Genomic DNA, 16,464 nt, shown 5'->3' with positions numbered 1-16,464 from the left:
TAATCTGTGTGGTGTTTGCACTATGCGACACTATGTAAATAATCCACAAGAGGGGAGTCATACAGTACATCATCTGACAGCAACTCGTTCCCCAACAGCTCAATCAAGTTACCAAACCACAGCCAATGAAATTTCGAGGGAGGAGCCATCAGAAAAACTCAACACTATTGGCTGCTTGTGTGCTTACAATGGAACTGTGCTTACAACTGATCTGAACATTTCTACCCTTAATTACCATATCGGTCAAAATGACTGCATGCAAGTCTGCTACTTTTCGCTGTGACTTTAAATATGCGTGCCGTTTTTACCTAGCAACTTCCTGCTAACATAACTATCTGATAGCAAAAACATAAATTTACTTCAGATCAGATATATCTTTCAAAACAGCATTTTCTGTGCCGCAAAATGGCTCCTGTTTGAAAGTGAAAATGAAAGCGAGGCCTAGACCTTAGCATGTTCTAGTATCTTAACTACATATTTATAGGCTGGATTACCAAAAATAAAATATTATTTAAGGTAATGGTGTCATAAAATATGATGATACACATTCAAAGCTTAATTTTAATATCTCAATAGAAGTTATGAATTTAAATATGACATGAGAATATGGCGTTTTATATAAGAACGCTCAGAATGAATGGCATGGTAATTCTAGTTTTACTGTTAATATAGCCTACTCTCATGTCTGTGTTAATGGAGAATGAAGCGAGTGCATTGATGTCCATTCTGGCCAATCACAGACATTAATGTTGAGCTCCTGAGCAAAACGGGCATTCAGCTCATGCTGATATGCTCTCTCATTGGCTGCAGCTCGTCACTACATCTGACCACAAGTGGGGTCGAGCCAGCCCACTGCTCTGGAATATTCAGCATGTTAGATACTGGATTTCAGTCTGCAAGGTGTCAGCAACGAGTCAGCAAGCCTCTTTGCTGCGTTCAGTAGTTCACTCAAAACTATTAACTAATCAGTGTTTCTCAATGTTAATATTGAGCAGAAACTTAATTTCAACACTTTTATTTCCCTATACTGTACATTCTGGTGCAAAACATGGTGGGTATTAGAAATTATCTTCTACTAAATCAGATAACCTTAAGGGCATGCTTACATTGGGTACAGTTGTCTTGAACTGTGCCAAAGTGTGCTTGTCCTCCCTCCCCTCTCCCTGATGGCCTGCACTCACACTGCATCTTTACCTTCCAAGTTGAGGCACGCTTACATTATCGATGATGCGACTGTTCAGTTTAGTCGTTTGGGATGCAGTGACACACAGTCAAATATTTTGCACATGATTAAGACAAAATGTCTTATTTCAAACCTGGAACTTTTGTAGCACGTTCCATTCGTACTCGCATTCATACTGTATAGAACAGACTTTTCTAATGGTCCAGTAGTAAAGTCAAATTCAAATGCAGTACCTACTGAGTAGTAGGCAATTTCAGATGCAGCCATGGAAAATGTGCAGAGCTGGTGGTCCTCCAGGACCATGAGAAACACTGCCTTAATACATTAACAGTTTGAGTTTACATAACGTAATTCTATTAGGTACAATGAACTGTTTAAAAGATTGGTTTAACTGACTAAATACGGCCACTCCTTTCAACTTTCTGCTTTATAAATAAACATGAATAGGGTGTTTTTAACAGTAAATTGTGCTAGAAGTCTTAACTATTGGCATTGTGTGCTGGTCACTCGCTTACATGTGGAGAACATCCTCTGAAGTCAGACCTGAACAGGAAGAGCGGGAGCACTTTTGCTTCTTATTCCCTACGGGCTTTCCTGTTCACCGGCAGAAGAAAAATAAAGGCTGAACAATAGATCTTGGGTTCTGGGTTTGTGTAATGCTCTGAATAGATTGTGGAGCAAGACAGATTTATGATGTTAATGGTAAAAGTGTACTTTTTTTGTTCAAACATTAAAACAATATACTTGAGTTTCTTTCAGGGAGGTACTGGATATGCTTTTACTTAATTTTTTCATTTATTTATTTTTTTTAATGTAATTTAAAATTAGAAGTGTAATTTAAGGCAGTGAATAATGTTACAAAAAAGTATAATTTAAATACCCTTTAAACTTCCTATTCATCATCTATTACTGAAAAATATGGGTAGATATTGTAAATAAAGTAAGCTGGGGTTTTTTTCAGTTGATATTAAGAAAACTTTCTTAAGCACCAATCAGTTCAAGCTTTCCACCAAAGCAATACTTCTATTTCAAGTAAAAAAAAATGTGTATAAAAAAAGGACAATGTTTATAATTGTATAGACCTCAATAATCATTAAGGTTTATCATTTATAATCTGACCCATAGTAAGAAGGTCGCTGGTTCCACCTGGATCAGTTGGCGTTTTTGTGTGAAGTTTGCATGTTCTCCCCCTGTTCACATGAGTTTCCTCCGGATGCTCCAGAACATGCAAACTCCACACAGAAATGCCAACTGACCCAGCCGGGACTCGAACTAGCAACCTTCTTGCTGTGAGATGACAGTGCTAACCATTGAGCCACTGTGTCACCCACAATTCCTCCAACAAAAATAAAATCTATTTATTGTAAAAAAAACAAAAAAAAAACAAACACTAATCTGTATTTCTTATCTTTTTTGACTGTTAATGATAATTCTCTTCTGAAAGCCACTTTGGATAAGAGTATCAGCTGAATGACCATACATGTCGAAATAACCTCAAACAATCTCTTAATAAAACACTTTCGCCTGTCATTATCTGAAAAATGTTGTTCCTGATGTTTTGCACGTCAGACTCAGATATGCATCAGACGTTGACTTTGTACTAAACAGGAAGTTTGTTCTTTCCAGGTCAACCATGTACAGGATGGACAGAGTATTCAGGAGGCCTCCATGGTGTTTTCAGAAAAAATGTCTCCTGTTCTGGCTTCGGCTCCCAGTGTGGGCTCCATTCCTGCAAAGACTGGCAGCGTCTTCAGCTCAGAGAACCACAATGTTATCGGGTAAGTGATTAAGTGAGCGAGTTAGTGAGTAAGGGATTGACCAAACCAGTGGTGTAGACAAAGAAATAACAAAAGTCAAAGTTTCTTTAAATCATTAGCAATAGCATATATATATATATATATATATATATATATATATATATATATATATATATATATATATATATATATATATATATATATATATATATATATATATATATATATATACATATATATATATATATATATATATATATATATATATTTATATATATATATATATATATATTTATTTATTTATTTATTTATTTATTTATTTAATTATATATTCATTTTATTTAAGAATTTTAAATTAATAAAATGTTTGACTAATATGGTTCTGAATGACAAAAGGAAACAGCTGCAATGAGGAGGAAAGTGCAGAGGAAACAGTAGATGAGGAAACCAGTCTGCGCCATTTTCACATCAAATATAAAGGAGACTGGGAAGATAATTTAGTAGTGTACAGTTCTTGAGCTAATCGCAAAACTTTTAGGGGGACTGAATAGAAATATAGGGGTTTAATAATGTTACCTGAATGTTTTAGCTAGACGTCATTTAGTTGCCTTCATCTTTGAAAAACTCTCATGAAATGTTCTTACAGCTGCTGTGGTCATTAGAGGGTGGGAAATGTTGCAAGTTTAACTAAAAATGCACCAATTGCAACAAATTAAAATGTGAGTTAAAAAAAAATCATTTGTTATTCAGTTAAAGGGGATGCGAATGCACGTAAATTAGGAAAGTCTAATCAGCAAAACAAGTGAGTGTACACTTATAATCACAAGTAAAAAGTAGGCATATGGAGTATACATTCCATGCGTATGGCTCCGACTACACCACTGGACCAAACCCTGGGAGAGATGGAGACTTTCAAGATGAGCTCCATATATAAATTGGCAATATTGCTTGTGCGAGCTGAGGAAATGATGAAGCTTTAGACTTTTAAAGTTTATTGCCTAAGGCCTTAATAAGTCATTTAGAATCACATTCAACTTTTTGATGCTAAAACTTTCTAATGCTCTCCAAGGAAACATTCATTCATTCATTTTCCTTCAGCTTAGTACCTTTATTCATCAGGGTTCGCCACAGCGGAATAACCCATCAACTTATACAGCATATGTTTTATGCAGCGGGTGCCCTTCTAACAGCAACCTAGTACTGGGAAACTAACGGCCTAATTAGTTTATTCAATTCACCTGTACGCATTTCTTTTGGCTGTGGGGAAAACAGGAGCACCCAGAGCTTGCAAACTCCACTCAGAAATGCCAACTGACCCAGCCGGGGCTCAAACCAGCAACCTGGTTAAAGACAGTAATATTGTGAAATATTATTAGCATTTAAAGTTATGTTTAGCTATTTAAAATATTTGAAAAATAAAGATGATCCTACGATGGCAAAGCTTAATTTTACTGTAGTCTTCTCCTTTAATACACTGATTTTGTGCTCAAAAACCTTTATTGTTGTTAGGGATGCACTGATAGTGGCTGATACAAATTTCAACTAAAAACATTTGGCCAATTACGATACTGATATTGGTCAGTTGCATTAGTACTACACTTGATGTTTTTTTTCTCCATTTAACATTAAACTATCCTAAATTTAAGAGAGGCACAAGTCATGTGAGAGGCACAAAAACATAAAATAATACAATCTTCAAAGGTGATTTTTGCTTTTTTTTTTTTTTTTTTTTTTTTGGGGTGGCATGGTGGTGGAGTGGGTAGCGCTGTTACCCTACAGCAAGAAGGTCTTTAGTCGAGCTTCAACTGGGTCAGTTAGCATTTCTGTGTGGAGTTTGCATGTTCTTCCCATGTTCACATGGGTTTCCTCTGGGTTCTCTGGTTTCCTCTACAAGTCCAGAGACATGCGGATTAGGTGAATTAAATAAACTAAATTGTTTGTAGTGTATATGTGTATATCCTGGTCCTACATGTTGGGGGTTGAGCGTTGGGCTAACGACCCACCACATAAAAATGACATGTTATGAAACACCAACTTGGTGCGGCTAAATATAAAATTTTATATAAACAGTCCTGAAAATAAGTAAGTAAATTTTCTTTTAGCATCATTACCATTTATTTGATATATAATAAATCATATTTAATAAGTATAACTAATAAAGTGATTGTTGCTAAATCAAAATTATATATTATGCTGATCCAGAAAAATACAATTTTATACCAAACTTGCTTGCCCAATCTGACATCTGACATTTGTTTCATATTAGATTTTCTACATTATATTTTGTATTTTTTTGCAATTATTTTTTCATTTTGTTTCCGAGAAAGACATTGGACTATTCAAAACACATGCAGCTCATTGTTTCAGTGTAATTACTGCGAATCAGGATTAGCCTTTATTTATTATTGCAAATATGCTTATAGCTTTAAGTTAATCTAATATAAGCCTATAAATATCAGTGGCCAATACATCAGTGCATCCCCATTTATTAGTTTATAACTATGTAAAAGTGATAAAAGTATTTGATTTCTTTAATTTTTTAATAAAATAAAAAATCATGCAGACCCCAGCCACAGTGTTCAGTAAAGACATTCATTTATTCATTCATTTTCTTTTCGGCTTAGTCCTTTTATCAATTCGGGGTCACCACAGCGGAATGAACCGCCAACTTATCCAGCACATTTTTACGCAGCGGATGCCCTTCCAGCCGTAACCCATCTCTTGGAAAACATCCACACACTCACTCAATAACACACATTCACTATGGACAATTTAGCCCACCTAATTCACCTATACCGCATGTCTTTGGACTTTGGGGAAAACTGGAGCACCCAGAGGAAACCTACGCAAATGCAGGGAGAACATGCAAACTCCACACAGAAATGCCAACTGACCCAGCCGCGGCTCGAACCAGTGATCTTCTTGCTGTGAGATGATAGCACTACCTACTGCAGCACTGCGTCGTCTCAGTAAAGACATGTACAGCTTTATTAGTCTCCACATTAACACATCTTCCTTTTTTATTAGCGATTTTTGTTTTTAATTCCGCAAGCTTATTAAACCAGGATGAATTCTGACTCGATGTTAACATTTTTTATCCTTAATCAGGTTAAAGAAAAAGAATAGTTGCTAAAACCTAATGTAAATGTTCTTATTTCATAATAGTTGCTTTTCTTTACATGTATTTTTATTATAGTTTATTTTCTGTGTAAAGAAGCTTTTCTCCTGATTTGAACTGGTCTGTAGCCTTTATGCGACCTTTGTTAGGTAAAGTTGGATCATCAAGTGCTTCTGTTCTTTCATTATTTGTCTGGTCCATTAATCCGGCTAATGGTCTGAGCCATTATTTTATGAAGTCAGGTCAGATTACACCAAATATGACGTGTCATCGCCTGAGATTATTTTTTTGACCAGTAGTTGTCCACCTACATGTCTGTCTCCGCCTTTCACTGCATGGCACACCAAGCTTAGATGAAACTGATTTAAATTTATAATTTAATTATTATACTTTTTTCTTTTTTGAAGAGAGCTGAAAACCTGTAACTATTGACTTCCACAGTTGAAAAACAGATGCTACAAAAGTCAATTGGTACAGGTTTTCACCCTTTTTTTTTTAAATGCGTTTGAAACAAGTAAAAAGTAGGTGAATTTTGGGGTGAATTATCCTTTTAAATACACACATCTTGACTCAGTTTTCTTTTCAGAGTTTAATACTGCAGCAGTAACAACTGTTTTTCATCCTCAGTTACCCGGAGCGCTCTTTCAGCCGGCCGTCTCACTGTACATCCCCATCTAGAGAAGTGAGCTCCAGCCCATCCGACCAGACAGACACCATCCGCAAACCCTCTGCCGGCAGGGGCAAGAGGCGCAGGAGGAACCCTGAGCTGGACGAGTCCCAGTACGAAACCGAGTACACGACCGGAGGAGAGACCGCAGACGACTTTGACCAGGATCTGTGGACACGGTAAGAGTTTGCTCCCATTCTCTGCTCAGGGAGCCCAGCGTCACGGAAGTTTACAGGAGATTAACATCTCTGGCATGCTAACGTAATAGACTAAATTTGGGTTATTGTGTCAAAGGTCTTTGAATTTGTTGTTTGAACGGGTTGTTTACTGTGGTAAGTTAAAAAACAGATGGGGTTTCACTCATTGTTTGAAATACAGTATGAATTTAGACAGGGAAATATCTGATGTGATGTGTCTTAAGTGTACAGATTTGGAAATAATTAAACTTTCCATTAATGTACACTTTGTTAAGATATGACAATATCTGGAATCTTAGGGTTCAAACTATATTGCATGTTACGAAAATACACATGTACAAAATATATTCATGGAACATGATCTTTAATTAATATTCTAATATTTTTTTGGCATATTTGGCACACATTTTTGGCCTAAAATATACCCATGCAGCATAACATGCAATTTTGCTGTCCAGGGTCACAAATAAGATAAAATAAAACCAACAAAATAAATAAAATTAAAATAAAATAAACAAGTATGAACTTTTAAAAATGTTTAATTCATTAAATAGTATAAACAATGGACAGTATATTTTAACAGCATTTATAATTTTTTTTATTATTGCCTAAAATATGCCCATGCAGCATAACATGCAGTTTTGTTGAAATAAAATTAAATTAAATTAAATTAAATTAAATTAAATTAAATTAAATTAAATTAAATTAAATTAAATTAAATTAAATTAAATTAAATTAAATTAAATTCCCAGAGATGGGATGCATCTGGAAGGGCATCCGCTGCGTAAAAACTTGCTGAATAAGTTGGTGGTTCATTCCGCTGTGCGACCCTGGATTAATAAAGGGACTAAGCCGAAAAGAAAATGATTAAATTTAATTTAATTTAATTTAATTTAATTTAAATTTTTTATTTATAATTAAAATTTAATTAAATAAAAATAATAATAAACATATGAAATAAAAATAAAGTAAAATAAACAGTCTGAACTTTTAGAAATGGTTAATTAATTAAATAATATAAACAATGTACAGTATGTTTTTACAGCATTTATTATTTTTGTTAAACTCATCAGCCTGTTAGTAGAGTCTTGAAAACCAGAAATATATTTGCCTTTAGAAACAGGGATATGAAACGCATCATTATCTGATGATAAAATGTATTAGTTACTGCTGACATTTACATTCATATTCATGAATGATGTGGAAGTATTGTTTATTGTTAGTTCAGTTCAGAAACACCACAGCATAAAATGTTACTAAAATAAACATCTAAAGCTAAATCTGAAAATGTCTGACTACATTTCCTTAGCCTCTAACAACATGTCTGTCAATTATGCTGTTTTACACAATTTCTCTGCAAATCATATAGATTTGCTAATGGTAGTATTTCCCTCAAGTAAAACTAAATTCAGGTATTTATATTTTTTATGTTAGAAAAATTTTGGCAAATAGGGGGTTTTAATGTAGTAAAATTGGAGTAATTGTGCAATTTCAACTGAACAGAATTTCTGTGGATTATATTTATTTGTGAAATTCACAAAATTACTGTTTTACTGTTTTGTATTTACATAAGCAACATTTCTGCCAATTATGTTTTTAATTCCAAGTAATTAGTTACTTAGTTTACTTAAAAAGTGGGTTAACTTGTAACTGATCATTTATAATTATTATAATAAAAATGTATTTATCATTATGTACATAATTCATTTACTTGAATTTTGCACATTTACATTATTACTTCATAGTTCATTTATAGTTTTAAGGCAACAGGTTTACTCACTTTGTAAAGAAAAGTCAACTAATCTCTATAAAAGCAACAAGTTTACTCAGTTTTTTAAGTAAAGTCAACTAAACACTTTTTTACAATGCACCACTGTCTGAGGTCATTTTCAAGCTGCTTTGTGATGGTCGCTGTCACAAATTTGCAAGTTTTAATGAATCTTGAAAATCCGCATGGGGAATCTTTACACTCACACAACATCTTTGATAATGTGTTTTCCTGCTTTATCATGTGAAGAGTTTAGATATAAAAGCCTGCATTTATATCAGGCTCCTTTGTGTATGTTCAGTAAAATCACTTTTAAGGCAAATAATAATCCTTTTCCTGGTCTTTAAAGTAAAATATCTCAACTTAAACAAAGGAGGCTAAGAACAATGTTCAATTTAATGTAAATTTCAGGAAGCACTTAGTGGATTTTGCATCTGAACTCTTCATGTGTTCCTGACTGGATTCTGCAGGTATAATATCTGTGAACAGCAGCAAATGTGAGCACCTTTTCTGGGTTTATAGGTGTATTTTATGGTGTTGCAACTGGTTATCAGTTCAAATTCCACAGCAGTTAATCCATCAAATACCAGCATTCAGGGTGCTTAACTCTAGCTTACTCTTAAGGGGTTATTGCCAAAAATCTGTTTCTCTGAATAAATTCTATCAACTACTGTAGATAATTAGAAAAGACAATACTTCCATGTTAACTGTCCTCTGTTTGATTCCCTCTCAGTCTGTATCCGGAGATCACATCTGACCCCCAGCGACACGACTATAAGAAAGAGTTTGACACAGACCTCAGGTCCTACAAGGAACTCTGTGCTGAAATGGATGATATCAACGACCAGATAAACAAGCTGAGCAGAGAACTGGACACCCTCGATGAGGGAACGTCCAAGTATCAGGTGAGCGGCTCAAACATTTAGCCTAAATCTGTCTTTTGATGCAGTTTTAGAGTTTATTAGTTTATTACAGTGGTTCTCAAACTTTTTTTCCCCCAAGTACCACCTCAGAAAGAAATTATCTCTCCAAGTACCACCATAACGACGGGTATTAAAATACAGTAGCGTAGTAGGCCTAATTAAGCAGCTACAGCACTGCACCACAGTTCAAAAAATGTGGCAGATTAATTCTTACTATTATGAATATTTGTTATTGTCAGCCATTTTAAACATTATAAATAGTTTGAACATTAACACTGCACTGTGCTTGCAAATAAACAATAAATAAAATGTGCTTTTAAAAGTTATTTAAAAATGGCACTGTTCTTAAAAAAATGGAAACTAAACATAACATATTTTAAATGTATGATTTAAATGTACATGTTTAAATTAGAAACTAGATCTGCTTACTGTGTGTTAGACTTTGTGTGTCAGAAAGCAAGTCATTAATCCGTACCGGTCAACATTGGGATATAAAAATACGGGATACCCCTCCAGCAACTTTTACAAATATTGAGAGGAAATTAGCTTCAAATGAGAGAATGCATAAGCATTAGAAAACTGAAAATTAAATAAAAGGTTTTGCCTATTAAAATCAATTTACTGACCACATTGGTGTTATCGTACGTGTCAAAGGGTTAAAAGTGCTAATTTTTTACTTTAATTATTCAGCTTTTCCTCTGTGTACCACTAAAAGGAGGCCTGTGTACCACTAGTGGTACACGTACCACAGTTTGAGAACCACTGGTTTATTAGATTGACATAACAGTTGAATCCAAATTGCATTTAATTTGTTTTAAAAAAATGTAATGCATAATTTCATCACGTTTATACACGGATTAAATGGGCCAGATTGATTTCTCAATATCAGCACTAATAAATGATGTTTTCTGCTAACTGGAATCACCAATAAAACATTGTTCCATATACATTTTTTCCTATTTTGTCTTAAATATATTGTTATTACTATAATTATTGAAATGTTGTGATATCATTTTGGGGCTATATCGCCCACCCATATTGTATATTTTGAGCTGAAACTTCACAAACACATTCTGAGGACACAATAGGAGATCTTAAATAGTTCAAATCTATATGACTGACCTTTGTAATCTGGCGTTACAGGCTGTTGCAGAGGAATATAATCGTCTGAAAGACTTAAAACGGGTGAGTCACGATCTTCAGTCAGTTTATCAAACCAAAATAGGACTGACTCATAGTAACAGATGCTGTTCTTTTTTGATGCTAATGCAAAGCTTTCTTCCTCTCATTCTCTTTCCTCTCAGATGCCGGATTATCAAAACAAGAAGCATCAATGTCGCAAACTGCGCCACAAGCTCTTCCATATTAAACGAATGGTCAAGAACTACGACCGCCGTCAATAATGAGCTCCATTAAACCAGCACCTGTTTTCCTTTTTCACCACCTTAGCATTAAACTAATCATGGGCGGCCATGACGAAGCCTTCAGATCACTGTGACCAAAGTTTCCCCTAACAATGGCTTCACTCGGTGCTTATGATTAACCTAAAGACCGTTGCATTTCAGTAAACCAGGACCAAAAGCGGTCAACCCAACGTATTTTCCATTACCCGGAGCTTGTTCTTTCACTGGAAACATCTGCTTTACTCGGAGCAAGTGACTTTACATGGCTTGTAAAGTGCGATAAAGCTTTTGTTTGTGCGTGAGATGGGCGTAGCTTTGAGGTCCTACTTCAAGGTTAGCTGATTATATGGGTTTGTTGGTGCAAATGCACTTTGGACAGTCTTTTCCCACTAAGTCATTTGCAATTGCATTGACACCTCTACAGTCGGTTTTCCTTATGCATGACTGTAAATGAGTGTTTTATTGTGGGTTTCTGTAAGAGAGGAACTGCTTGAAAACATACTGTACACTTCCTGATAGAAGTCTTGTTGTCGATTCCAGTTGTAAGAGTAACAAATAATAACTTGAATTCTAGTTGATCAGTTGGAGAAGTGGCAGAAGGGAGATTTTTCATCTGTTGAACCTCATCCCAATCATCACAAATACTGCAGAAGACCTATCCGCTTGTTAAGTGGTGACGTGTTTGTGACGTATGTAATACTGTTTCCGGGTCCAAGCCGCCACTCATTTGAGTGGAGAAATCATTCGTTTATGATCACGTTTTATTCCTATGACACATTAAAGTTAATTTTCTATAAAATCATTGTGTACACAACAATCTCTGGGCTTGCTGCATAACAAATACCAAAATGTTAACAATTTATAAAAAATTAATCACTTTCTGGCCATCGGATATTAGGCATGGACATATATATTGCGATCGTGATTTTCGAAAGCCTTAAATCGCTTTGTAAACGTTTATTAGTACCATTTCATGAGTCTCCCCATTCAGTTGAATAGAGCGCTTGGACCCGGAAGCCGCTTCGCGTGACGTCACACTTAACAAGCGGATTGGAACCTGCATGGATTCAAGACTCTCAGAGAAATCAGTCAAGTTTGGTGAAGGAAAGTCATGGTTTGGGGTTGCATTCTGTATGAGGGTGTGCGAGAGATCTGTATAATGGATGGCAACATCAACAGACGGTATCAAGACATTTATGCTGACCATTACATTACAAACCACAGGAGAGGGCACATCCCACACGGAAATAACCTACATAAACATATATGTTTTTTAAGATATGTACATATAATATAGGAACAGTATTTTAAAACATCTCACCTATGGCTCTCACTTATTTGTCATAGTCAAATTCAATAGCATGTCAGTTACATGTTATACCAATTCCAAGTGTTCATACGTACATAAGTTGTTTGCTTTTTTTAAATTTCTTAGTTATTGCCTTGATAATAGAAAATATGAACCAGGCATCATGTATGATAAGGTGAGATATGAGCTATACAGAAGCTATATCTTGTATGTACATATAGAGCTTATATGTGGATATATAGAGGCAATACAGGAGTCCTATATGGCCTGTATATTCACATATATGCACCACAATTTTGACTATATGTTGCATATATATGCATATATTATCATATATGTGCATATTTACTGCATATAGGTTTCATATATGTGCATATATACTCATATAGGTTCTTTCCATGTGGTATTCTTCAGCAGGATAGCGCTCCTTCTCATACTTCAGCCTCCATATCAAAGTTTCTGAACGCAAAGAAGGTAAAGGTGCTCCAGGATTGGCCAGCCTAGTCACCAAACATGAACATTAATGAGCATGTTGGGTAAGATTGAGGAGAAAGCACTGAATCCAAGGAATCTTTATGAGCTCTGAGAGTCTTGCAAGAACGCTTTCTTTGCCATTCCAGATGACTTTAATAATAAGTCATCTTATTAATTAAAATATTAATTAATTATTTGAGTCGTTGCAGAGATGTGTGGATTCAGTCCACCAAGCTCATGGGAGTCACACACAATATTAGGTATTTTTCCGCTGCAGCATGACTTTATATTCTATACTGTACATTATTTCTGTTAAGTGAGAAGACTTTTGTCTAAGCAAAGTCAATCCTTACTGTCGTAGTTAAATAATAAAAAATCAAGGCATGATCATATTTTATTTTGGTAAAATAAGCGTAATCTAGAGGCCTTTGCCTTTCATATAAGCCACTCCTGATGCCAAATGATCAACTAGAAGTCAAGTTATCATTTGCTGTTCCTAAAACTTGGATAGGCAACAAGACTTTGGTCAGGTAGTGTAAATGTTCTCATTTCTGAGGTGTGCATTTCCCAGAAACAACAGAGCTATTTAAACTCGCACAGCACTGTACAAATATTCTCATTTCAAATATTTTAAACAACTGACTGCCTCAGTAAACGATTAAAATTAAACAAATCAATAAATCACAAAGAGAAACTGGAATTTTATATTCAGTAGGTAAAAAAATGTTAATGCAGACATGCAAGAAATCTGTTTGCTTTGTTTTATGTTTCTATGTCATTGCATTTGACTGATTGATTTTGAAATGTGATTCTCACACTCTTTAAAACGGTAATAGCCGAGTTTATCTGTAACTAATCAACTATCTATGCAAGATCAAATAATGCAGTTTTGTTGTGTTTTCTAAATGTTGTTATGGACAACAAATACATTTTTTTACTCATTTTTTGTACGAAAACTGAAGACATTTAAAATATTTTTTTCCACACACTCATTTTCAGTGCTGAGATCATGTGTTTTTCTTTTCTAATATGCTTAATAGCATTCATGTTCATCTGTACATATTTGTTGTCCCTTCTATTTTCAATAAAGTTTTGTATTTTAAGTTTTACATCTGTTTTAAGTGTAGCTAAAGCTATAGACAAGGTTTTAAAGGTGTGTTTTAGTTGTGTATATACACTCACTGGCCAATTTATTAGGTCTGTCCAACTGCTCGTTAACGAAAATTTCTAATCAGCTAATCACATGGCAGCTACTCAATGCATTTAGGCATGTAGACAAGGTCAAGATGATCTGCCGCAGTTCAAACCAAGCATCTGAATAGGGAAGAAAGGTGATTTAAGTGAATTTAAACGTGGCATGGTCAATGCCAGACGGGCTGGTTTAAGTATTTCAGAAACTGCTAATCTACTGTGATTTTCACATGCAACCATCTTTACGGTTGGTCTCCACAGTCACCAGAACCTATCCAATAGAGTATCTTTGGGATGTTGTGGATCGGGAGACGTTGACGTTTTGCTAAGAAAGTACTGGGTGAACTAAGATTAGTTACACATTTTTAGTGTATTCAATTCAGCTTTATTTGTATAGCGCTTTTACAATGTAGATTGTGTCAAAGCAGCTTCACATAAATGGTCATAGTAACTGGAACCGTGCGGTTCAGTAACTGGAACAGTGTGGTTCAGGTTTTAGTTTTTAAGTTCAGTTCAGTTCAGTTTAGCTCAGTTCAGTGTGATTTAATCATTACTGAGAGTTCAAACACTGAAGAGCCAATTCATTGATGTGTAACTCTACCAATCCTGAACCATGCGAGGCAGTGGCGACAGCGGAGAGGGAAAAAAAACTTCACCTGATGGGAGTGAAGAAAAAAAACCTTGAGAGAACCAGACTCAGTTGGGCACGACCATTTTAATTTCTCCGCTGGCCAAAAGTCTTGTGCAGAACTTCATTCGCCGTGGTTTAGGCTGGAAGATGGCCTCAATGAAGACTCGTCTGTCCCTGGAGCGTCGCTGGAATCAGACTCATGTTCTCCACTCCTAACGACCATCAGCGCAGCAGCAGCTCAGGATATGGCCTGGTCCCGGATATGGAATCCTTGGGATCATCACGTCGCTGGTCTTGGATCCAATCAGTGACTCCGCCTAATCTGAGGACCTCGGGATGAGTATCCCCAGGTGAAAATAGAGAATAAAGAGAATAATTAGCGTAGCTGCTGTTCATAGTGTATATAAGCAAGATGCAGAAGCCAGTGTGGAACCCGCTAGGTGATGCATTGAGTGTATGCTTTACTAAACAGATAGGTCTTTAATCTAGTTTTGAACTGGGAGAGTGTGTCTGAGCCTCGGACATTACCAGGAAGGCTATTCCAGAGTGTAGGAGCCATGAAAGAGAAGGCTCAACCTCCTTTACTTGATTTTGCTATTCTAGGTACTACCAGAAGCCCTAAATTTTGAGATCTTAAGGAGCGAGTTGGTTCGTAGCGAGACAGAAGGTTGGTTAGATAAACAGGAGCTAGATTATTTAGAGCTTTATAGGTGAGAAGTAATATTTTAAATTTAATACGAAACTTAACAGGCAGCCAGTGTAAGGAGGATAAAATTGGGGTGATATGATCATATTTTCTAGACCTGGTCAGAACTCTGGCTGCTGCATTTTGTACTAATTGAAGTTTGTTAATAGAGGATGCTGGGCAGCCAGCAAATAGAGCATTACAGTAATCCAGTCTCGAAGTCATAAAAGCATGGACTAGCTTTTCTGCATCTGAGATGGATAGCATATTTCGTAATTTAGCGATATTTCTCAGATGAAAGAAGGCAGTTTTTGTGACATGGGATATATGGTTTTTAAAAGTTAGATTGCTGTCTAATATGACACCCAAATCTTTTATAGTAGAGCTAAAGCTAACTTTGTATCCCTCTAATTGTAAATTGAGTTGCGAGATCTGCTATGTGCAAGATTTAGGCCCAATAAGTAATAATTCTGTTTTGTCGGAGTTTAAGAGAAGAAAATTGTTGGTCATCCAGTCTTTGATGTTTTTGATACACTCAGTTAGTTTAGAAAGTTCAGACGTCTCGTCAGGTTTAGTTGAAATATATAATTGAGTATCATCTGCATAGCAGTGAAAGCTGATCCCATGTCTTCTAATAATGTCTCCCATAGGTAGCATGTAAATTGTAAACAGTAAAGGGCCTAAAACTGATCCTTGAGGCACCCCATACTTTACTGGGCAGATTTGTGAAGGCTGTCCATTAAGATTCACAAACTGGTAGCGGTCAGTTAAGTATGACTTAAACCATTGTAGAGCCTGTCCCTGGACACCTGTAGACTTTAAGCGATTTATGAGGATATTGTGGTCAATGGTATCAAATGCCGCACTAAGTGTAGGACTGGTTTGGATTAGTATATATTATCCGGTTATTGTAATTAATAGGCTATAAAATTTCATAGTATGTAGATACAAAACTGTACAGTAAAATATAGTGTTACCAGATATTATTGTTACAGATTAAGAACTGCGTCGTAGGCATGAGAGGGGAGAAATGTTAGACAACACCGCTCTCAGCTGGGTGAGGCTTAAATAACAAGACGTCCACTCGGTAATGTTACGGAAACACACGAGAAGCTCTTCGGCTTTGTTTGGGAACGCTACGGAAATACACGAGGAGTT

General features: G+C 35.6%; 1 protein-coding gene across 2 annotated transcripts in view; it reads left to right on the top strand.

The window, feature by feature from the left end:
- The window catches only part of si:ch73-61d6.3, a 33,129-nt gene extending 19,221 nt beyond the window's left edge, over positions 1–13,908 (top strand). For both annotated transcript variants that reach the window (XM_001341168.9, XM_005166908.6), the window contains exons 4-8: positions 2,810–2,961; positions 6,686–6,904; positions 9,424–9,595; positions 10,757–10,798; positions 10,918–13,908. In XM_001341168.9, coding sequence (XP_001341204.3) covers positions 2,810–2,961; positions 6,686–6,904; positions 9,424–9,595; positions 10,757–10,798; positions 10,918–11,016 — 684 coding nt within the window. In that variant the 3' untranslated portion in view covers positions 11,017–13,908. The remainder of the gene's footprint in view (positions 1–2,809; positions 2,962–6,685; positions 6,905–9,423; positions 9,596–10,756; positions 10,799–10,917) is intronic.
- The last annotated feature ends 2,556 nt before the right edge of the window (positions 13,909–16,464 follow it).

This window comes from Danio rerio, chromosome 8 (assembly GCF_049306965.1).
Source record: "Danio rerio strain Tuebingen ecotype United States chromosome 8, GRCz12tu, whole genome shotgun sequence".
In the NCBI taxonomy this organism is placed as follows: Eukaryota; Metazoa; Chordata; class Actinopteri; order Cypriniformes; family Danionidae; genus Danio; species Danio rerio.
The sequence above is the reverse complement of the archived record's forward strand: the minus strand, read 5'-3'. Positions and strand labels throughout refer to the sequence as shown.